The sequence below is a fragment of the Callospermophilus lateralis genome, chromosome 14, assembly GCF_048772815.1.
Source record: "Callospermophilus lateralis isolate mCalLat2 chromosome 14, mCalLat2.hap1, whole genome shotgun sequence".
NCBI classification, from domain to species: domain Eukaryota; kingdom Metazoa; phylum Chordata; class Mammalia; order Rodentia; family Sciuridae; genus Callospermophilus; species Callospermophilus lateralis.
The window spans coordinates 5,606,533-5,631,062 of NC_135318.1; the positions used below are offsets into that span (position 1 = coordinate 5,606,533).

A 24,530-nucleotide genomic window follows, 5' to 3' on the forward strand; every position below is an offset into this window, starting at 1 on the left:
GTTCGATCCTAGCACCACGTACAAAGATGCTGTGTCTGTCAAGTACTAAAAAATAAATATTAAAAAAAGTACTTAGTCAAGTACTAAAAAATAAATATTAAAAAAATTCTAAAAAAAAAAAAACTAATTCAAGGCTGGGGATGTGGCTCAAGTGGTAGAGCACTCGCCTGGCACGCGTGCAGCCCGGGTTCGATCCTCAGCACCACATACAAACAAAGATGTTGTGTCCGCCGAGAACTAAGAAATAAATAAATATTAAAAATATTCTCTCTCTCTCTCTCTCTCTTTAAAAAAAAAAAAAAAAAACCTAATTCAAGGGCTGGGATTGTGGCTCAGCCTTGCAAGTGCGAGACCCTGGGTTCGATCCTATAAAAAAGCACCACATAAAAATAAATGAATAAAATAAAGATATGTGTCCAACTACAACTAAAAAATAAATATTAAAAAAAAAACCTAACTCAAACTTCAAGAACTTTTAACCGTTGATTGGTGAAGAACACAACAGAACGGTGATGAATAGTGTAAACACACAAGATGCAAAATAAAGTGAAACTTAGAAAAGCACTCATCAAAAGCTGCTGGGATGATTTCTTGTGCAAAACTCTTGCAGATATTTGTGTTTCCAAATTTTGAAAAATAATGGACAAATGTTATATATCACTTGTCAGGTATTATGGAACACTCCAGCAGGAACTGCTAGTATGCTTTGTCCCTGAGTTTTACATTAAGTACCTTTTACATATCTCTATTTCCAAATTTATATCTCTAATCCTCCTATCCAGATCCCAATATGTGTAGACCTAGCTACCCAACTGCCATTACATGTCTCCAGTTACTTAAAGTCAACATTATTTACTCAACAAATACTTATTGAGTGTTTACTATACACCAAACATTGTTTTAGGGGCTGAATAAATACCCACTTGAAATGCTCTATATCCTCAAAATGACTCCCACTTTCGAGTAAAGTATGGAACCTGGGACTTCCTTATTTTCTACCCGCACTACCCATCAATCATCCACCCCTTCTAAATTTACCCAAGTCTCTCTCCAATTCATTCACTCCACCCCACTTCACTGCTGTCACCTATCGACTAGTGGAGGCAATATGGCACCACAGGACATCTGAAAACATCTGGACTCATGGTTGTCACACTTGGGGGGTGCTGCCAAGATCTTCTAAAGGTCCTTCAATGCACAGGTCAGTCCTGAACATCAAAGAACTAGCCACCCTAACATGCCAGCCATGCTGAGGTGAGCAGCTGCACTCTAAGTGACTTGAAGTGATGCGTAGCACCAACTTGGCAGTTTTTGCCTTAAGGAATCATGATTCAGAATTATTTTTAGTATAACAAATAAAATTATCTGAGTACTCACTTGTGCATGCTCTCCACTCCTATTATGATCATGATGCAGTAGGAAATCCCACTTTGCACAAGAAAATGTAAGGCATACCTGTAACAAAGTAAGAGTCCTGTTAGAAGAAGTCACAGACATTGTGCTCAAATAACTTAAGCTAACAAATACTTACACAGAACCCAGAACATTCCCAGATTTTAAAAATAAGGAATAAAACCTACAAAGCCAAAAATTCACTGGAGAAGTAGTCCCATGTTCAGCCCCAGAAGCTGGAAACCAACCCCTAAACACTACACTCAGTGGCCCAGGATTCCATGTCTCCCAGCAACAGGAAGCAGGGTGTGGTCTGTGGCTCAAGGATCACAGCCTTCCTCCTACTCAAGCCAGTGAGTGAAGGGCAGCGTTCAAGGAAGCCCTGCACAACATCTCCTGCTCCCAAGCTGCCTTCTCCAACCCTAGCTTGACTCTGCCTTTCTCTGTTGAACAACTGTACTCACAAAACAACAAAAAGGGGGCTGGGGATGTGGCTCAAGTGGTAGCGCGCTCGCCTGGCATGTGTGCGGCCCAGGTTCAATCCTCAGCACCACATACAAAGATGTTGTGTCCGTCAAATACTAAAAAATAAACATTAAAATTCTCTCTCTCTCTCTCCTTCTTTAAAAAAACAAAAAAACAAAAAGTACTGAGTATTAGCACTTACTAAAAAATGAGTATGCCCAAATCTATTCACAAAACAATTCTAATAAATTTAGAATACATTTGTCATCTGATAATTTGCTGTAATGTATCTACAAGACACTCTGGCTTACATGGAAGCATTTTCTAATATCTTAATGTAGAAATCAACAAATGAGAGAATTTATCCATTCATTTCACAAAATTCAGGCAACATAGGATTAGGATCTCTGGGATTAAAATCCATCACACCATCACTGAGGTCACGCATGTGCGTGCACCCTCTTTCAATCTTTCTCCTTTGGTGGCATCAATAATTCATGATAAAAATTTCAAATCACTGTGTACAACTGAAGTATTAATAAATGTCTAAAACCTATGATTAGAATCATTTTTAACTTAATCATTATGAAATAACTGTCACCACTGATGTAGAAAAGTTACTTAAATATTTGAACACACTTTCCGTACGTAAGGAAGAAGGTCCAAGGTAGGCACAGAGGAGCAACTCCCTTTGCCCACTGGGCCAGGCAGGCCGCTCTGCTCCTGTCTCTCACACACAGGACACAATGCTGGCCTGCAGTGCTGCCATGGTCAGAGCGCTAGGAGATGGCTGAAGACCATATAAATTCAAATATAAAGAGGCTTAAAAGAAAAGCATGATTAACACACACCCTTCTCAAAATCACCCACATCCTATTTATTGCCAGCACAACAACTCACAGACTTGAGCGAACATGTTGAAGGGCCTGCTAGATTCTTTCAGGGGCTTTTAAAATTGAAGAGTACAGCTCATTAAAGATACTTATCTTAAACAAGAGAAAAGAAAATAAGCTGTAGTATTCTTTGGGGAAAGTTTTACTTTTCTATGAGTAAATTTCCTTGGAATACAAGACATGAAAACTCTGAAGCCAATGATTTTATTTCTCAAACAGCACTATGGTGCCTACTGTCACTTTCAGGTGCCCACTCTCCTGGCATCGCCATTCTGACGACATGCCTGGCAATCTTGTGGGTGCAGTGCAACGCGTGGGCAGCTGTCTAGAGCACCTCCACATCCAGCACCAGCTGCTGTTCGAATGGTCACTGCACTTGTGACGTCCTCGTGCTTTCCTGAGTGATTCCGCCTGTCCTCATTAGGAAGATGGGTGCAACTGATCTACAACAGCCACTTGGGTCTTTCAGGACTGAGCGAGTACAAGGAAAGCACTGACCGGGTTACATGGCAGGGAAAGCACCCAACTAGTAAAAAAAATTAGAAAATTTTAAAGAAATTCTTTAGTTTTCTTGTCTAAAAAAAAAACTAGAAAAAGAATTTTAAGATGCTCTCTAACCAACCCTCATAATTTCAGAGTTAAGGAAACTAAGGTCTGACACCCAGCTGGTATTCTAGTCAACAAGGAAACTTGTGTTGTCTCTGGCCAACTTGTCCACTGTCAAGGGGCAGGCTGAGGTAGAATGTGCATCATAATCTTTTCAGCTGTGTGAGCACTTTGAAAATAAATGCTTTCTCCCCAAATTCTAATTTATTTTTTACTTCACTTGTATTAGTATTTTATTGACTGACTGGCTGATTGATAGAGGTGCTGGTGATGGAACCATGCTGGCCTCATGCATGCTAGGCAAGAGCTCCACCACTGAGCCACATGCTTAGCCCTATTTTTATTTTTATTTTATTTTTTACTTTATTTTATTTTCTGGTACAAGGGATTGAACTCAGGCGCACTCAACCACTGAGCCACATCCCCAGCCCTATTTTGTATTTTTTATTTAGAGACGGGGTCTCATTCAGTTGCTTAGCACCTCACCGTTGCTGAGGCTGGCTTTGAACTTGTGATCCTCCTATCTCGGCCTCCAGTTGGGATTACAGGCATGCACCACCACACCCAGCTAGCCTTAATTTGTTTTTAACTAACACATGTTATTTATTTTGAATTTCAAATCACACTAAAGATAGACATAAATTTATTTAATAGAGCACAAGTTTTAAAAAGGCTGAAAACATTTGATTTTTTCAACTACTTATTGAATTTTACTATTATTTTTCTTTTTTTAATTTATTTTTCAGTTCTCGGCGGACACAACATCTTTGTTTGTATGTGGTGCTGAGGATCGAACCCGGGCCGCACGCATGCCAGGGGAGCGCGCTACCGCTTGAGCCACATCCCCAGCCCCTATTATTATTATTATTTTGAAGTGTTGGCGATTAAACCCAGGGTCTCCAGGTTTTTGGGTAAGCACTCCACCACTGTGCTATAACCCCCGTCCCCTGAATTGTCATTTTCTGAAAACCACTGTGGTAGACACTGGAAATATAAGAATAGATGACACCATTTCTGGCCTCAGAGAGCTTCCAATCTAGAGAGAAACACACAAATAAAACAAGAACACTACTTCAATACTGTATGATAAACACTAACAAAGAAATTGGATAAGCACAAAAATTTCCAATCTGGATCACCAACTAGGTGACAGGAACCCAGCTTGCTCATTTGTAATCTACCAATTCACTCCCAACGGCTTGCCTCCAGAGCATTCCAGGACAGGTTTGTAGATCGGAGATGCTCAACTACTGAAGGCTACACAAATATTCCAAAAACTATGGAACCAGAAACACTTTTGGTCCCAAGCGTTTCTGATAAGGGACACTCAACCTATGACACCTAAGGACCTTGAGTAATGGCCCCTGCTGTAGCACCTTGGCTTTTAGTGCTCAGAATAAGCACTGACTGCACTTTACACAGAAGCAAGTGAAGCTAACAGGGGTCAAATAACAAGTCCACAGTCAGACCGCTACAGGCAAGGCCCCAGTCCCCATCGAGTCTATCTGACTTCAAAGTCTAAGCTTCATTTCATTACCCTATACAGTCATCAAAGGTATTTAAATGATTTTAACTATTAACTAACTTTCAGTTTAAAAAAACAAACCTTACAGATGATAGTTTAAGAAATACTGAGAACAAGCATAAGAGGTAAAATAATCAATTATTACAGAGTACAAATGTATGTCCTTCCAAAAGGAAGTTGTAAAAACCAGTAGCAGAACCTTTAAGTCTGAAAAACAAAGTGCTAAAATGTAAATGAGAAAAATATTTCACTTCTCACTAGCTAAATTCAACTAGCAAAGAGTGATCTTACACATGATGCAGAGGCATCAACACCTCTCTACCCAAAGGAAGGAGGGCAAAATGGATTTCTCCTTTAAGAAAGGAAAACTCAATTTTTAAAAATCCTCATTATCACATATAACTTGAAATACTAAGATTACATAGCTGGGCATGGCAGTGCCTGCCTGAAATGCCAACAACTCAGGAGGATGAGACAGGAGGATCGAAAATTTGAGTCAACTTCAGCAACTTAGCAAGACCCTGTCTCAGAATTAAAAAGGGTTCAGGATGTAGCTCAGTGGTAGAGCGCCCCCAGGGGTTCAATGCCCAGTACCCCCCCCCCAAAAAATCTTGCAATTATCTGACATTAAAGCCAGGTATCATGTGCCACCATGTTACAAAGCGTCCAAGGCAGCTGACATGTCAAGGAAGTGCTTCCTCAGTAAAGAACAGTGAAGCAGAGAAACCTGCCGGCCCTACCTCTATGTTACAGGTCCCAGCATCATCATCCACTGTTGCCACAGGCCACAAATTGAGTGATATGCCCTGGCCAACCTCCTCCAACCCTCATGAGAACATTCTACAAGTACATATTGAAAACCCAAGTTACTTATGTGTAAAATGTATAGGCAGAAATGTACTTCACTCTAGAAAAATAAACTGGGATAAGTAAAAATGGTAGGGTTTGATACCTGTTGAAGCTGGTAATGGGCACCTGAGAGTGTGTACTCCTGTGTTTAAAATTTTTCATAATAAAAAGTTTTTTAAATGGGTGTTTATAAATAAACATAAATAAATATAAACACATTAATGTTTATATTTTTCCCCCATTGCATGATTTACCAGAAGCCTTGGTTTCTACCCAAGAAAACTTTGATGACACAAATCGGATGTCATCAAGGAAGGAAAAGACCATGTTTGGATCCACCTCGGAGATCAACTCACACCTCCTCCTGCACACATGCATGCCCAAGACAGCACCCTGACTCAAGGCTGGCCACAGGGCCATGCAGGCAGGAACACAATAAATTATTCCTCAGTGACTTTTCATGAGTTTCTAGGAAACACCTGCAATTGCCAGAGGCAAAAATTAGACTAAGAAATACCAACACACTCCAAAATGCTACATCATCCCAGAACAAACAGAAGTGTCATCAGATTGCAGGTGCCACACCCCGCGGGGGGCAAGTGGCTGGGACAGACCACGCGGGTGCACTTCCACCTCTCCACACTCTGCTCTCAAGCAGCCTGGCATCCTCCTGGAGTGGTGAGCAATCAGCAAGCGACACACAAGGTAAGAGTCCTAGAAAGGACACCAGAGGGAGGCACCAAGCAGCCCTTCACCAAGAGTCCACCTGGTTAAGATGCTCTCCCTGGCACCCAGGAGGCGCTGTTCTGGATGAAGGCTCTCAGGTAGCCCACGATAGAGAAGGGGCTCACTGAAGGACTACCCAGGCCCACACGAAGGACACAATTAAAGCTCTCCATCATAAATAACTTTTCTTCACCAAGAGCACACTCTTTTTGCCAACGGTAGAACCTAAACAATGGTAAGAGAGCTCTCTCAATACGGACATTACCAGACTCTTAGAAGCCACTAGAAAGAAAGAGAGGGGGGGGGGAGGGAGGGAGGAGGGAGGGAAAGAAAACCATCACCAGCACCACAGCCATTTAAAATGTTCTGTCTTGGCATAAAAGATTTGCAAAGTGCTGCAAAGAACTACCCAGCCAGATGAAAATGTCTTTTTATATCTGTCCTTTTTCATAAGTTACAATTTAGTAAATTCCTCTCTAACACCAACCAAAGAGTGAGAACCCATTCCCCACTCTTTGTTCTGCTATTAAAAATAAAAATTTTAAGTCTTGAGAGAAAACGTTATAAGCAAATAAAAGTAAAATAAAACCCTTAAATGTATCTTTAAAAATAAAATAAAACCCTTTAAAAATAAAATAAAACCCTTAAATGTATCTTCAGTAGCTCAATTCTCAAATATATCCAAATAGTCTTCATTTAAACGTGATCAAAATAATACTTACCATCCAAAGCAAAAAAGTGCAAGATAAAGGCCCAAAAGGGTAGCAACTATATGTCTTATAAAAGAGCTAGTTTTGCTTGAATGTAGATAAGTTCGAAACCAAATGGCTGCTAACAAGGCAAAGAGTTGGCACACTACAAAGTTGACCTGTAAAGAAAAATCAAAATTTTGCATTAGCAACAGACTTGAATTTTTCATTTTATGGTACATTTAAATTCTCAGGACAAAAACATCATGGTTACATAAAATTAAGAGTTTCCAGTTTAAAAAACAAACAAACAAAAATCCAGCCTGCCCAGGGAGGAACCTCAAGCTTCGACACCCTCTGGGCGCACTGCACCTGGCACAGTCAGATGGGCCCAGGTCAGGGAGTCTGGAAGGCACCTGTGTGGCAGAGGCAGCCCAGGCGTTGGAGCCCTGCACTAACTCTCCTGGGGGAAGAGGAGCTGGCCTCCACACTGCTCCAGGGCATCCCTGGCAGTGGGAGTGGGGCCTGCGCAGTCTAAACGCCACGCCTGCCAACCAAGGGCCCTGGCGGCTTAGTCTCAGGGACAGTAAGTGGACTGACAACAGACCTGCGGCCTTCAGAAAGCCACAGGGAAACACCTCCCCAAGTCCCCAGCAGCACCTCCAGATGGCCTCACAATGGCCAGCAACCACAAAACCCCCGGGAGAGGCGAAGGCCCTGGGGCCTTGGCTGCTCTCTCCCAGAGCTCCACAGAAGGGCTCCGAACATGGTCTTCACGGGCATGTGGTGCCTCAAGGAAACCCACCATTTCTTTCTTTCAAGGCACATTCTCACAGAATGTCCGGGAAGCTGTGTCCCTCAATCTGTGAGCACCAGACACCACGTCGCCCCCCCTGAGAGGCACAGCTCTCCGACACACCTGCCTGAGCCCAATGTCCCGGACAGGCTGCAGCGCTTATGCTCCTAAAGGGTTGCAACAACATTTTAAAAAATCAAACCCAGGGGTTGGGGATGTGGCTCAAGTGGTAGCGCGCTCGCCTGGCATGCGTGCGGCCCGGGTTCGAACCTCAGCACCACATACAAACAAAGTTGTTGTGTCCGCCGAAAACTAAAAAATAAAAATACTAAAATTCATTCTCTCTCTCTCTCTCTCTCTCTAAAAAAAAAAAAAAAAAAAAAATCAAACCCAAAGTAAAATACATCAGAAAAGTCAGTATTCTTGATATTAAAAACTGTTCGCACTTCCATAGCTTTTTACAGTCCCTCGCCGTGCATGCCCAAGGGGCAGCCACAGGACACGTACAATGTCCGGGCCCAGCACCCGCCCAGGGTAATTCTGGTATCTAATATAAAAAGGAAACATATGCACAGGATTTCAATCAGTATTAGACAGCCTCTTTAAAAAGTTTGCAGATAGTGGTTTAAGGACATCATAAAGGAGAAGCCTGAGGGTGAATGTCACCAAGCAGGTGGAAATGCTGGGCCACAGCAGTAGGGAGTTCTAAATCCCTATGTTTGAGGAACCTCCCTCCTTCTCCCTCAGCCTTCTCTCTCTTCCCATATTTGTATATTAATATAATTTAAAACAAAGTGTGGGGGATGGGTGGTGGCTCAGTCGTAGAGCACTTGCCTAGCACATGTGAGGAGCTAGGTTCCATCCTCAGCACCACATAACAATAAATAAATAAATAAATAAATGCAGGCATTGTGTCCATCTACAACTAAAAATATTAAAAACAAAGAAACAAACAAAAAGTGTGAAGCTGGGCGTGGCTGTCGTCCCAGTAACAGGGGAGGCTGAAGCAGGAGGATCACAAGTACAAGGCCAGCCTCTACAACTCAGAGGGACCCTGCCTCAAAATTTAAGAAGGGATGGGGATGTAGCACAGTCTCAGCTGCCCCCCCTCACCCCATTCAATTGCTACTACCACACACACTCAAAAAAAAATATGATTACTACAGAAACATTTTAGAACTAATGACATATTGGACGGATTTTATAGAATCTTTGTGACCATCTATTTTCAAACTGTCGTCTTTTTAGATCAAGAAAAGGAGATCAGATCTTACTCTAATCAAAATCTTTGGTGCCCGAATGTCTTTGTTAACACACACCCGTGCACACATTCTTACAATCCTCAAGGCATGAGAACCATCATGCTGGACAGTAAGAAAAAGGGGGAAAACCCTACAACATTAAGGAAGCACTCAGTGATTAAAAGTGCAAATGAAGGGCGGGGGATGCAGCTCAGTTGGTAGAGTGCTCTCTCGCATGCACAGGCTCTGGGTTCAACCCCAGCACCACAAGAAAAAAAAAAAGAAAAAAGAAAAAAAAAAGTGCAGGAGAGAAATGAACAGGGGATGGAGATGAGAGGGAGGGAGGGGCCATAAAATATAGCAATGAAAAACCACTGACAAATTTTTTTCTTTTAAGAAAATGTGATTCTGTGTAGGATGGAAAAGAACAAAGTGCGTGTAGAAACACTGTAGGAGGCCACTGCTCCAATGCCCGGAGGACAGAGGCCTAGACTTGCTGGGAGAGAAGTGAGCTAAAGAAGAGGGTCAGCGTGGGTAGCTAGTCAGGGACGAGAGCGTGGAAAAGGCAGCTCACAGCTGATGGACGCTGGGGAGAAGGTGGGCAGCAAGGGCAGTTTAGGGGAAATGGACTCTATCTTAGCTGTTCTTGGCTTGGCAGTGCCTAGGGGACAAGCTGGCACACTGCAAACACAGCTCAGCATGACAGGAAACATTAGGCAAAATCCCAGAGACCTGCAAAGCTCACACCCAAGGCCAAGCACCAAGAGCAACAGAGGAGCAAGCAGAAGTGTAAGAATGAATAGTCCTGGGGTGGGGGCAAATGCTCATGCAGCCATGGTCACTGCCAAGTGTCAAAAGTCCAAAGGAGCCTCCTGATCTGGCCACCACTGGTGATCGTGGTGAGAGTAGCTGACAATTCCCCAGAGCCATATCTTATAGATGAGAAGATTTAAGTCCCAGTGTGGAGGGAGTCTGACTAAGAATTCATACATATACCCACCACTGCCCAGGTAACCATGCGGGAGACAGGAAGATGCACAGAATGTGGTCCTGCTCAAGAAAGATGAGGAACAGTCCCAGTCCAGAGCTGGAGCAGGAATCCAGTGCTAAGGCCTAGAAAACCCAGGGAAAGGGCAGCCCCCACCCCCCTGCAGAGGGGAGGCTTCCCGAAGGCAACCCTGGCCCACAGGCCTTGTAACTGCCAGTGAAGAATAAGATTGGGACAGTCGTCGGTGGTAAAACTCTAAGGAGGGGGAGCAGCATCATTCATATCAAGATGTGCAGGACAGCCAGATGGAAAAGTCCAGATTATCTGTTACTTGGCTAGGAAAGACTAGAAGACGTACACACCCAAAATTCCAATAACTCCTCTGAAAGTTCTTAAATGTAAAACTTCCCCACACAGAAATCCTATCTGTCTTAGTCGCTGAGATCAGGTGGGGCTGGAAAGGCAAATGAATCCTGAGGAGAGAGAAAGAGCAAGAGTGCAGGTAGGCACGCGCCTCCAACAGGTCCTCCTTCAGGACCCCAGGGCTGCAGGTCGCACGCTACCCACCACGCACTGTGCTCCTCACACTAACTCCATCATCCAGTCCCAAGAACGGGGAGCTCTCACCCCAAGTCACTCAACCAACTAAGCACCAAGCCCAAGGTCACATAAAGGAAGACTTAAGCCCAAGTCTGACTGAGCCTGTGCTGTCCCAGTCTCTGCTTCCAGAGGTGGTCTGAAGATCACACTCAATTGCTACAGGCAAGATTCTGAAAGACATGCTATCTATTAGGTATGGCTGTTCTGTTTCCAAAAAACCCACAAAAGGCCATTTCACATAGCTAATAAACATGATCAAAAATATGCTGTGTGGAATTACTGTACACTTGTTTTGGCCTGTTACAGTTATCTTTCTATATAAGTTTTCTTCCAGGTGGAAAGAAGTAAACTAAAAAGATTTTATGTTCTTCTTTCAAAAACTATTTTATTGAAAATACAGACATGCCTCCATACCTGCAGGTTCCACAATCACCAGATTCAACTAACCATGGGTGGAAAGTGTGTGTGTGTGTGTGTGTGTGTACTGACCACTCACAGACTGTTCTTCTTGTCATTATTCTCTAAGCACTGCAGTATAACAACTATTTACATTGTATTAAGATTGTAAATCATCCAGAGATGAGCTAAGTATACAGGAAGTCACATTCAATACTGCACCATTTTAAATAGGAGACTTGACAGCCATGAATTTTGGTATGTGAGGGGGATTCTGGAATCCTCCTCCCCAGTACTGAGGCACGTCTTATCGTATTGAAATGACCTAACCCCTGAAGTAATGAGCCTTCAAACTGCATTCAGTAATGCGGGAGTGGGAGGCAAAGGTGGACAGCACAGGCAAAGGAGAGAGAAGGCAACAGAGAAAAACTGAATCCTTTTGAAGACTTATTTATAACACATCTGTTTCTTACAAAAGAAATTTTTGTTTAAAAAACAAAACAAAATTTAAAAAAAAACCTGCATCTAAAAATATTTAGAAAAGCCATGGTTTAGATAGGACAGAGGGGTGTTTTTTCTACATAGTGTAAGGGAAGTATTTTTTTCAACACTGAGGGACTGGGTTCAATTTAACACGTAAGTTAGTGTCTGACACGGAGTTTGAAAGCCACCTTAGCACTTAGTGGCTCATAAAACTTCAAAGTAATAGCAACAAGATTATCTTTTAAAGACATTCAAAGAATTTAATAATAAATCAAAATAAATTTGAAAGTTTAAGAGATTCCTTAAGAGGAAATTTGAAAGCTTTTCCCAAGGAAAAAAAAACAGACATAAAAAAGACCGGTAGATTTTGAATATACAAAGATTTTTTAACTACATACGGGAAAATGCAAAGAAAAAAAAGAAAAAAACAAAAAGTGGGGGAAAATATCTCAAAACATGACATTTATTTAATATACTGAAAACTTTTACATAGCCATGAGAAAATTATGAACTACCAAAAGCAAATTTGGCAAAAAGGCATGCAAATTTAAAAATGTCAATGTCTCATTTAGATCTAAGAAATGTTCTTTTTCAACCCTAACTAAGGACGTGTGCATTAACCACCAAGAGGCACTGCACTTCACCTCCACTGGGGATCTGCTGGCTAAGATGATGCATGGACCAGAACTCTCAACTGCCAGAAAAGAAATCTTCAGGACCATCTTTCTGTAGTCAATGTTCCAGAAATGAGAGCAAAGCAGGTTCCTCCATCCGCCCATGATTACACAAAGAGCAAGACAGACTTGGTGTTTTAAGCTGGTGAGGTCTGCTAGTGCAGCATAACCTAGCTAGTTTTTCCTGACTTGATATATAACTAAAACAATGTCAAAGAAAAATATACACATACCCCCATGAAACACATAATAAAGCATATTTAAAACATGTAGAAAGAACTTCAAAAAGTCAAAAGAAAAAATACATCATGTGGAAAAAGAAATTAACATGTAAGTCACAGATATTACCAATTAAACAAGATTGTTAAATATGGTAAAGGGAAGTATATGGATCTGTCCGCTCTAACAGGTAAGATCGGCAAGCATATTAGTAAATGAAGTGTGAGTTGTAAGACAGAAGGGAAATCCCATCTATGAACACCCGTTCATTCAATATGCATTCATCTGTACTCACTGGCAGCTTCCTGTGCACTGACCACATGCTAGACATTAATACACACCACCCTCATTCATGGTAGGTGCTCAGCACGTCCTAGTGTGTGCCAGGCGTGTGCAACATGCTCAACCACAGGAATGAGCACATAATCCACAACCAGGCACATCCCTACTCAAGAGTCCATGTCACCAACCACAGGTTACTCTGCTTCCACATGCTCAGACCCAGGAAAATTGGATAGCAAGCCAACAGAGACGGTTCCTATAGGAGGGAGGTAATGAAGAAAGACGCAAACTGGAAACAGCCCAGGGTTCCCCACATTTCTGAACAGCGAAGCCTCTGGTGCAAAGCCCTTCTTTCTGACCCTGTCCTCTCCACTCCCCGCCTACAAAAGTACTTGCCAGCCTTAAGAGGGCTAGTAGCTTCCTGTACATTTCCACTCTCACCACCTATATAATTTACTTACTGGATTGCTTTGAAAGATTAACTTTATAAAAATGGTGAAAATCTAACCATAAACTCTTACAATTGAACATTGCTGCTAATCATCCATGCTGGCACAGGTGGCTACAGCGTGTGTCTGACCAGAAGGAAGACTTCCAGGGGCCTGTTTACAGTCCCACAGCAGTATGAGTTCAACTGGTCCCTATTTTTTTTTTTTTTTTAGAGCTACATATAAAAGTTTTATTCTACTACTTCTACTTTTAAATATATTAAGTACTTCTAAATATCTAGAAGAAATGGACATTTTGCATGAGAATAAGCCTGCTGTGTGATAGCCCTAGTAGAAAACTCACACATGGCCACGGTGGTGCTCCCAGCTACCTCCTACTATGGGTCAGCGTGGCCTTGAACCTTTCCCTCCTCACTTCCTTCTTCCTGCCTTCACTTCTGTGAACAATAGAAAGCATATGCAATCCCTAGAGATGACTGAACAAATTCATATCCAAAAGTCGTTTATAGAGGACAAGCTTTCCTTCAAATTCCAACAAAAAGTGTATAAAACGTGCTAATTTTACTAGCTACTTCATCATGATGACACTAGCAAACTCTTTAACATCTAGAGACTAGATGTTGCAAAACTGGGACTCCTTTGTTCACTACCACATATTCTTGATAACAGGTGGCACTGTCAAGACTTTTGATTTTTGCCAAGCTAATGAATATAAAATGTTGTCTCACTGTTTTTTAATTTGAATTTCCCTGATTACTAGAGCCAGGCATTTTTCATGTTTATTAGATGTTTAGCTTCCTCTGCCTATTTTTCTACTATGTTGAATTTTTCAGGTTTTTTTTTTTTAACAGAACATTATTTCAGGCTGAGGAAAGTAGCTCAGTGGGAGAGTATTTGCCTAGCGTGAGCAATACTCTGGGTTCGATTACCAGCACCACCAAAAGAAAAAAAAAGAATATTTATCCAAGCCAAGCACAATGGTGTCTGCCTATAACAGCAGCAACTTAGGAGGAGGCTGAGACAGGCAGATAGCAAGTTCAAGTCCAGTCTGGACAACTAAGGAAGACATTGTCTCAAAACAAAAACTTAAAAAAAGACTGCGGAGGTAGCTCCGTGGTGGCACATCCCTGGGCTCAATCTCCAGTGTTGCTCCCCACCAAAAAGAAAGAAAAATCTAGAAACTGAGCTGCAGAGAGTATCTGTCACAGCCCCCAGTTGCCTTTCACCTTCTTTACAGTGTCTCTTCCAACAGCCACTTCCTCTCAGAGCTGTGCTTTTGCTGTTGGCACCACACACACAACTGTAAAACAAGAATATCTGAACACATATCCACATAGGTTTTTTAAAAACCAGAAAATGGCTCAAATGTGATTAAATCAGTAAGAGAAAACAGGAATTCTGCAATCCCCACTTTCAACACTAAGACACCAATCTGATTCCTATTTAAACCCAGAACCTTAGTGCTCCCAGTACTAAGGGGTCTTATAATTCTCAGTAATACACCATATTCTATTCCTAAACCTGTTATCCTTGGTGCTCATTGACGTCAAAATCATCTCCACGTAAGAGCAAAGAGCAAGCACAGCAGGATCGGATCAGAACCTTGCCCTCCAGGCTCTCATCTTGTGTTTTTTTCTTTTTAGTCCCAAAGTTAAACCTGATCTTACCATTTTCTCATTTTACTAAGGGTGTCTAGACTATAATATGTGACTAAAGAAATGTGAAAATTTCACATATTCATATTCTGTCTGCACAACAGACTGCATTTTCTCTGCTTTACATCTCCTCTCCCTTACTAGAACACACAGAAGGTTCTGGGGTATTCAAAATGCAAATCAAACCATGCATTTATACCTGTGCGATTTGCTAATGGATCTGCACTGTTCATTAACAGCCATCAGCCACATGTGACCAAGAGCACTTGTCTGTGGATATTTTAAAAAGAGATGTGTTCAAGTGCCAGTGTACACAAGACTTTGGAAATGTAGTATGAAAAACAAAAGAATGTAAAGCATCTCATTAATAACTTCACATTTATTACATGTAAAAGTAATATTTTATACGTTAATAAAACACATTATAAACATTAATTTTGCTTGTTTCTTTTTACTTTTGATGTGTGTACAACAACGTTTAAAATTATATGTATGATCAGCATTTGTAGTTCATTATACTTCTAATGGATAAACCATTATATTTTGACTACTTTATTTCAAAAGGTAAAAAAAACTTTTTTCTTCCTTTTATGAAAAATACTTAAACTGACACACATGCCAAACAAATTTGTTAATTACCTTTCCGTATAAAACACTTAACAATATGCCAAGAACTGATTTAAAATACCTTTAGGGAAAAAAAAAAAAAACTTTAATTTCAAGACAGCTCAAAATGATTATAATCCATGACAAATCAATAAAAGCAACCAACAAAATCTGTTACATCCACATCTCTGTTGATGGAATACAAAATATATTTTAGTGCTAATTTTCTACCACTACACATGAATTCTAGATAACATGCTTTCATTCTCAGTCCATCTCTCCTAAGATGAATGGCAGTTGAGACCCCACTCAGATAGAAAGGAGCGTGGAGAAGAATAAGCCAAACAGCCAGAAGCCCAAGATACCTAGAACACCCTTCTGCTTCCTGGCACCATGGAATTCTGCCTGCCAAAGTCTGACTGCATCTTAACCACCTGGACAGCTAGTTAGAAATACCAGCCCCAGAATCTTTCCTCATTTTTGAAATGCAACCTTGAATTCTTTATTTTTTTTCCCTTACTTCCCCAGGCCAAACCCATGTAGTTTTTGGAAAACAAAGGTTTCATCCAACAACATCATCTGCCACAAACCAATACCAAAGCCAAGCAGAGATGATAGGGCCCCAAAGGTAAAGGAAAGAACCACTTTTTAAAATTTTAGAATACAAACTAAAGTCAAACAAAACTACTATACACCCAGCGGCTTGCTAAAATTTTAAAGTCTGACATCATCAAGGGCAGATGAATGCAGAGTAATGGAACTCCTCCTGCGCAGCCGATGACTGCTGCAGAGAGCAGCCTGGTTTTCCTCACAGGATGGAAGACACAGCTGTGGCCAAACACTCAGGGACCAGGAGACACACGTACAAGAATGTTCAAGTACAATGTTGTTCATAACAGCCAAATGCAAGGAAAAAACCACTAACAGCAAAATGGCTAAATATACTGTTGCATATTAAAACAATGGGAAACTAGGCAAACAATGAACGTGAAGGAACTGTCGCTTCTTACAATAGTATGCATTGACTTCAATGTTGAATGAACAAGGTAACACATCTCTAAATCCATTCAAAAGAATACATACAAGATATGAACATATTTCATAAAGTTTCAAAAAGCAAGCAATAAATCATATTGTCTGGGAATGCCTATATAAGCGATAGAACTATAAAGAAGAACACGTAAATGATTATCACTGAAGTCACCAAAGCCATCATCTACAGAGCGGGAAATAAGTTACAAAAGGGAGAGACATACAGAGACTTTCGTGGGCTGGTAATGCTTTATTTTTGGCCCAAGGTAGGTAGTTACACGGATATTGATTTCTTAGTTTGTTAGACTTCACTATTAGTTATGGTAACACGAGGTGCTGTAATAAACAGCTCTAACAAAGCAGAAGGTCCCACAGCAGTCCAAAGCAGACCTCCTGCTCTGCCTTGCTGGCTCAGGGGTTCAGAGGTCCTGGTTCCCCCGTCACTGCTGCACCTAGTCATCGAATGGGGAGCATGAGAGCACAGAAAGAGGCACTTGTCTCTAAAGAGCTCAAGTCTAAACACAGGACACAGGTCGCTAGCTGTCACATGTCACTCCTTACATTCACAGGCAAAGTGAGTAAACACCCCACCAAAATGGGAGGCAAGCTGGGAAATGGGACTGAGCCATGGCCCAGGACATCATGCAAAAACAGACTTTTGTTTTGGCAGCCTGCATTCTTTATTCATGTTTTATATCTTTCCTCTATTGTATCATGTTCACAATAAAAAAAAGTAACATGAAAACTGTACCTGCTGCCTAAATACTCCTGAGTCTGCCCTGAGATATAAATTCTAAATGTTGTTTTATATATGCAAGTTAGGAAGGCAATTCGTAGCACTGAGAATCAATCAGTATTAACAAGTTCATTATGTAGGTTTAAACACACAAAATCTTAAAATCAAGATCACACAGTCCAGCACCAGGTCCCTTCAGAAGGGCCCTCAGAGAGTGCTGTGGACGATGGTCACCCTTCTGCCACTCCAGAAGTCAGTCTGCTCCATACTGGAAGCCAGCACACTTAGGAGTGTTCCTGGCAGGCCTCAGCGGCCACCACTGCTCCCCCCACCTGGGCTTAGAACCCCACTTCTGCCACCTGCGAGGACCACAGTGCCATCTTTCTCTAGCCTTTGGCTTCAAACACACCAGCAGGAGCTGTCTCCAGAGTCTCTTAAACATGTTTCTATATGTACTTCCCACTGATGCCACAAGCAGGGACTCAGTGAGAACCAGCCACTTTGTCACCTTTCCCCCACACCCACTCTGGCTTCTGCCTGATGACCTCACTGACTGCTCTTGCCAAAGACATTCACACTGCAACACTACAGTCAATGGCAGTTTCTCTGTTTTTGTGTTCTCTGATCTCCCGCTAAGCAACCGATATTAGTAACCACTAAAATGTCTAGTTGTCATTTCTGAGGCCTAGTGGTCAGCTCCAGTGACACTTCCTCTGAGAAGTCTCCTTGCCATTCACCTGGCTTCTCTGCCTAGCCAAACCAAGACAAGTGCCCTCTCTAGGGTCACACCGCACTGCAGACTTCCCCTCCACAGCATCTAGGTGACCTGCCACCATCTGCTGGAGGAAGAGCCTGTGTTCCTGTCTGCACTCCCCAAGCAGAGCACAGAACCTGGCGCTGAAGCAGCACTCAACTCTGAAGGAAGTGCTCCTATTGTGTCTTCTCTAGAAGGATACAAGATAAGCCTCATCATCTTCCCAAAGGACAGCTCCTCAAAACCCAGCTCCACAACCCTCTTTTCCACAATAAGCTTGTTCAATTTATCAAATGCTATTTGGACAGCACCATTTCCAGACTCTCCATCAACTCTGTGCAGTTCATTTGTACACATTAAAGAAAGAAAAGTAGGCATTTCTCTGCTTCTGATACAAGAACTTCTGAATTCTAAAATACCCATAGTGTTCTAAAATCACTATCAGACCCTATCTTAATTGTACTTTTAAAAAGCAAAATATTCCTTAAGAAGTTATTACTTACTCTGACACCAAAAACATTAAAAAGCCATGAAAAACAGCCATTATGAAGTCAAACAACAAGTGCTGGCGAGGATGTGGGGAAAAGGGTACACTTGTTCATTGTTGGTGGAACTGCAAATTGGTGCAGCCAATCTGGAAAGCAGTATGGAGATTTCTTGGAAAGCTGGGAATGGAACCACCATTTGACCCAGCTATTCCCCTTCTTGGTCTATTCCCTAAAGACCTAAAAAGAGCATGCTACAGGGACACTGCTACATCGATGTGCATAGCAGCACAATTCACAATAGCAAGACTGTGGAACCAACCTAGATGCCCTTCAATAGACGAATGGATTAAAAAAATGTGGCATTTATACACAATGGAGTATTACTCTGCATTAAAAAATGACAAAATCATACAATTTGGAGGGAAATGGATGGCATTAGAGCAGATTATGCTAAGTGAAGCCAGCCAATCCCTAAAAAACAAATGCCAAATGTCTTCTTTGATATAAGGAGAGTAACTAAGAACAGAGTAGGGACGAAGAGCATGAGAAGAAGATTAACATTAAACAGGGATGAGAGGTGGGAGGGAAGGGGAGAGAGAAGGGAAATTGCATGGAAATGGAAGGAGACCCTCAGGGTTATACAAAATTACATACAAGAGGAAGCGAGGGGAAAGGGAAAAATAATACAAGGGGGAGAAATGAATTACAGTAGAGGGGGTAGAGAGAGAAGAGGGGAGGGGAGGGGAGGGGGGATAGGAAAGGATAGGAAAGGCAGCAGAATACAACAGACACTAGTATGGCAATATATAAATCAATGGAAGTGTAACTGATGTGATTCTGCAATCTGTATACGGGGTAAAAATGGGAGTTCATAACCCACTTGAATCAAAGTGTGTATTATGATTTATCAAGAACTATGTAATGGGGCTGGGGATGTGGCTCAAGCGGTAGCGCGCTCGCCTGGCATGCGTGCGGCCTGGGTTCGATCCTCAGCACCACATACAGACAAAGATGTTGTGTCCACCAAATACTTAAAATAAATAAATAAATAAATATTTTTTTTAAAAAAAGAACTATGTAATGTTTTGAACAACCAACAATAAAAAAAAATAAGTTGCTAAAAAAAAAAGCCATGAAAAAAAATATTCTAAGTAAAAAGATATAAGGAAGTATAAATGGAAAAACAAAAAAGAAAAAGAAAGAAAAAAAAAGATGAACAAACAGCTTGTCCTAAATATTTTGCTTGGAGAGCAGAGTAAGAGGAGAGTTCTATTCTTGTCTCAAATGCATCCCACCTTAGAAAGCTGGAAAACAGGACTTTCTATGTAATCCCAGTACAGTAGGTACAATGTTCAACTTAAAGCCAAGAATCATAAATGTCCCACTGGCCCTAGAATCCAGACACATTTAATAAACTGTTCCTTCTCTTTATAAAACTTAACTAAATGGGCTGGGGCTGTAGCTCAACGGTAGAGCGCCTGCCTCGCACGTGTGAGGCACTGGGTTCTATCCTTAGCACCACAAGAAAATAAATAAAGATAATGTGTCCATCTACAACGAAAAAAAATTAAAAAATAAATAAACGAAAACCTTCTAACACAACTTTAGATATTAAACACTATTCCTACTCTCAAATTATTGTTCTCAAATTTAAAAACTATCATATTCAACCTCAGACTAAGACTCTTTAAGCTCTAGTTTGACCTCCATTTTAGAAACAAATGTTTTAAATAATACCCCTACCAAGAGAATCTTTATAGAGACAATCTCCTGACTAAATACATCATAAGGCAAATGAAATACTGATATTCAACAATGTAAATATTTAATGTCAGAGTAATTTCCAAATACAGTTTTCCAAGTTGCTAACTGGAATACTTTATCAGAAAACATAACAATAAAACTGGATGGGGGAGCTGGGGCCGGGGCTCAGTGGCAGAGCACTTGCCTACTCTGCGTAAGGCACTGGGTCCCATCCTCAGCACCACATAAAAATAAAATTATAAAAAAAAAAAAAAAAAAAAAAAAACCTTGATGGGATTTTTTTCATGCAGCAAGTAAGCATCAGACCTAGAGTCACAGCGGGATATATCATGACCACACAAGCAGATGAGAGGAAGGAGGGCTCGGTGTATGCTCAGAAGCAAACACCCCATCTATCAACTTCAAAGACTGACCATTTTTCAAATTATTTGAGGAATCATTAATTTAAAAAAAAAAAAAAAAAGCAAATGTCACCTGACCACACCAGTGTGACTCTTGCCGTGTGACGGTTTTAACCCTCTGGTGTTCCATAAAGCGAGGAGAGCATCATGGACAACTGCAAGCAGGTAAGATGGCAGGAGGAGTACTCATTAGCAGCTGCCCTTTGACAACTCACTGACCTCGCAGATTCAGGTCAGAAATCAGACAAGAAGTTAGAAGACACAACGGAAGATCAAAACTCCAAATACAATAGGAACAGGAAATATTTAAGTCCTGAAAAAACTTAAAAATACAAATCTAGGGCAGGTGCGGTGACACACGTCTGTAATCCCTGCAACTCTGGAGGCTCACAAATTGAGGCCAGCCTCAGCAACTTAGTAAGGTCATGGGCAACTTAGCAAGACCCTGTCTCAAAATAAAAAGGGTTGTGATGTAGCACCTCTGGGTTCATCCCTAGTGCCCCCCAAGGGGGAAAAAAAACTATAAAAGCAAAATTTTAAATACCAGAAAAAGATTTAAAAACACTTGGGTAAATTAAAAAAAATACTTGGATAGAAAGACTCAATATCATTAAAATGTTAGTTTCTCCCTAGGTTAATTATAAAGTACATTTAATAGAAATGGCAATAGGTTTAAGAAAAGTTAACTTTAAAATAGAGAAATACAAACACATGAGAATATCCAGGAATTTATAAAGAAGGTAGACTTTCTCTTTCAGAGAGTACATTTTTTCCATTAAAAATTTATTTTTAATTTTATTGTTGCGTTATAATTACAAATATTATGGAATTCATTGTTACATATTGATACATGTAAAAAAACATAATTTGGTCAATAGTACATTTTTTAAGAAGCTAGAATGACGAACACACAGATAAGTAAAACATAACTGGCATTCTACAGACAGCCAAACACAGTGGTATGATATCACGATAGTGGTGTAATATAATGACAGTGGGGTGATATGATCGTGGTGTGATATCATGATGGTGGTATGATATCGTGACGGTGGTGTGATACCGTGATACACATATCTTGGGTTTTGCGCACAGTGTCGGGCTCATAGTTCCCTTTCCAAGCAGGCCATGGAAACCAGAAGGTCTCTTTCACAAGGCAGGTCATAAAAACACTAATCTTCCCTGACTTCATTTGAGTCAGGCATAAAGAAATTCCTGAAACTACCCTTTTAAAGTAGGTCATGACTGTGGAACCAACCCCGATGCCCCTCAATAGATGAATGGATAAAAAAAATGTGGCATTTATACACAATGGAGTACTACGCAGCACTAAGAAATGACAAAATCATGGAATTTGCAGGGAAATGGATGGCACTAGAGCAGATTATGCTAAGTGAAGCTAGCCAATCCCTAAAAAACAAATGCCAAATGTCTTCTTTGATATAATGAGAGCAACCAAGAACAGAGCAGGGAGGAAGAGCAGGAGGAAAAGATTAACATTAAGCAGAGTCATGAAGTGTGAGGGAAAGGGAGAGAAAAGGGAAATTGCTTGGAAATGGAAGGAGACCCTCATTGTTATACAAAATTACATATAAGAGTTTGTGAGGGGAATGGGAAAAAAATAAGGAGAGAAATGAATTACAGTAGATGGGGTAGAGAGAGAAGATGGGAGGGGAGGGGAGGGGGGATAGTAGAGGATAGGAAAGGTAGCAGAATACAACAGTTACTATTATGGTATTATGTAAAAATGTGGATGTGTAACTGATGTGATTCTGCAAGCTTTGTAATGTTTTGAATAACCAATAAAAAAAAAAGAAGAAATAAAAAGAAAAAAAAGAAAAAAAAATAAAGTAGGTCATGAGAAAGATATACAATCAATCAACAAATACATGAAAAAATCCTCACCATCTCTAGCAATCAGAGAAATGCAAATTAAAGCCACTCTAAGGTAGCATCTCACCCCAGTAAGAAAGGCAGCCATCATGAAGTCAAACAACAACAAGTACTGGCAAGGATGTGGGGGAAAGGGTACACCTGTACATTGTTGGTGGGACTACAAATTGGTGCAGCCAATTTGGAAATCAGTATGGAGATTCCTCGGAAAGCTGGGAATGGAACCACCATTCGACCCAGCTATTCCCCTTCTAGGACTATTCCCAAAAGACCTAAAAAGAGCATACTACAGGGATACAGCTTCATCAATGTTCATAGCAGCACAATTCACAATAGCTAGACTGTGGAACCAACCTAGATGCCCTTCTATAGATGAATGGATTAAAAAAAAAAAAACGTGGAATATACACAATGGAATATTACTCAGCACTAAAAAATAATAAAATCATGGCATTTGCAGGGAAATGGATGGCATTAGAGCAGATTATGCTAAGGGAGTCAACCAATCCCTAAAAAACAAATGCCGAATGTCTTCTTTGATATAAGCGGGGGGCGACTCAAAACAGAGCAGGGAGGAAGAGCATGAGAAGATCACCATCAAACAGGGATGAGAGGTGGGAGGGAATGGAAGAGAGAAGGGGAATTGCCCGGAAGATGGAAGGAGACCAACATTGTTATACAAAAATACATATAAGAGGATGTGAGGTGAGGGGGAGAAAAAAAAGAGAGAGAAAGAGAAATGAGTTACGGTAGATGGGATAGAGGGAGGAGAGGAGAGGGGAGGGGGGATAGGAAGGGGATAGGAAGGGCAGCAGAATACAACAGACACTAGTATGGCAGTACGTATAAACGTGTCGGTATAACCAATGTGGTCCTGCAATCTGTACACGTGGGAATAGTAAGAATTCATACCCCATTTGAAACAAATGTATGATATATGATATGTCAAGATCAATGTAAGGTTTTGAGCAACTAATAAATTTCTGATGTTTTAAAAAAATAAAAATAAAGTAGGTCATGAGACCCTCCTCATTCCACAGGGGTCCTGCCCCCATTAGCTGAGGGAGGAGTGTGCAGGCAGCTTGCCGTCAGCGCGAGGTCACACCCTTTCTGTCCAAGCACATTTAGACGCAGTTATCCTTGCTCCAATCATGTCTCCACAAGGAGCCAGAGGAGGGGTTCACAAACTTCTGAGCAGCTGAACCCAAGGAGGTTCTGCGAGGGTGCACACCCAGAGGGGTCCTGAAAGTGCCACACCTCTCACACGCTTCCCCTGTGGTCTCTTCATTTGTATCCTCTGCATTATCTTTATAATAATCCAGTAAATAGAAGTGCTTCCCTGAGTTCTGTGATCCACTCAAGCAAATTAACAGAACTCAAGGAGGAGGTGTGGGAACCCGATTCACAGGGTGAGAGGCACAGGGAAGCTCTACTCTGGGGAGGGCAGCCGAGCTACTGGCCGAGCGCCTAACAGATGGGCGCTGGCACTACCTCCAGCACACGTGTCAGAACTGAACTGAGTCAGAGGGTACCTCGATGGTGTCTCTGTAGGACCAACTACTTGTGGGCTGGTGGGGAGAAGTCCCCATAGCCCTTCTGGTCACAGAAGTCTGTGGTAATCACTGAGGCTTGAGGACAGAGGAGGAAAAACACTCCCTCATGGCAAGATGCAATAATCAGAGTTAAACACAAACAACAAACTTAAAGAAATATTTAAAAGTCATATCACCCAGAGCTAATTTCCTTATATATAAAGCTCCTCAATATATAAAGCTAATTTCCTTAATATGTATATATTATATACATAAATTTTCTTGATATATATAAAGAGAAACACTGTTATAGAAAAATAGGCAGAACACAGGCATGATGTAGTCTCTGAAAAGGAATTACAAATGACTCAGACATTTAAAGAAAACTCTGTAATAAGA

The 24,530-nt window shown here is 41.2% G+C and overlaps 1 protein-coding gene across 2 annotated transcripts in view; it reads right to left on the reverse strand.

Annotated features, from left to right (window-relative positions):
• Mboat2 (membrane bound glycerophospholipid O-acyltransferase 2) overlaps positions 1–24,530 on the reverse strand; it is a 133,886-nt gene that overhangs the window by 79,341 nt on the left and 30,015 nt on the right. For both annotated transcript variants that reach the window (XM_076833190.2, XM_076833189.2), the window contains exons 2-3: positions 7,179–7,324; positions 1,378–1,455 (exon numbers count right to left, since the gene is read on the reverse strand). In XM_076833190.2, the coding sequence (XP_076689305.1) occupies positions 1,378–1,455; positions 7,179–7,324 (224 nt within the window). The remainder of the gene's footprint in view (positions 1–1,377; positions 1,456–7,178; positions 7,325–24,530) is intronic.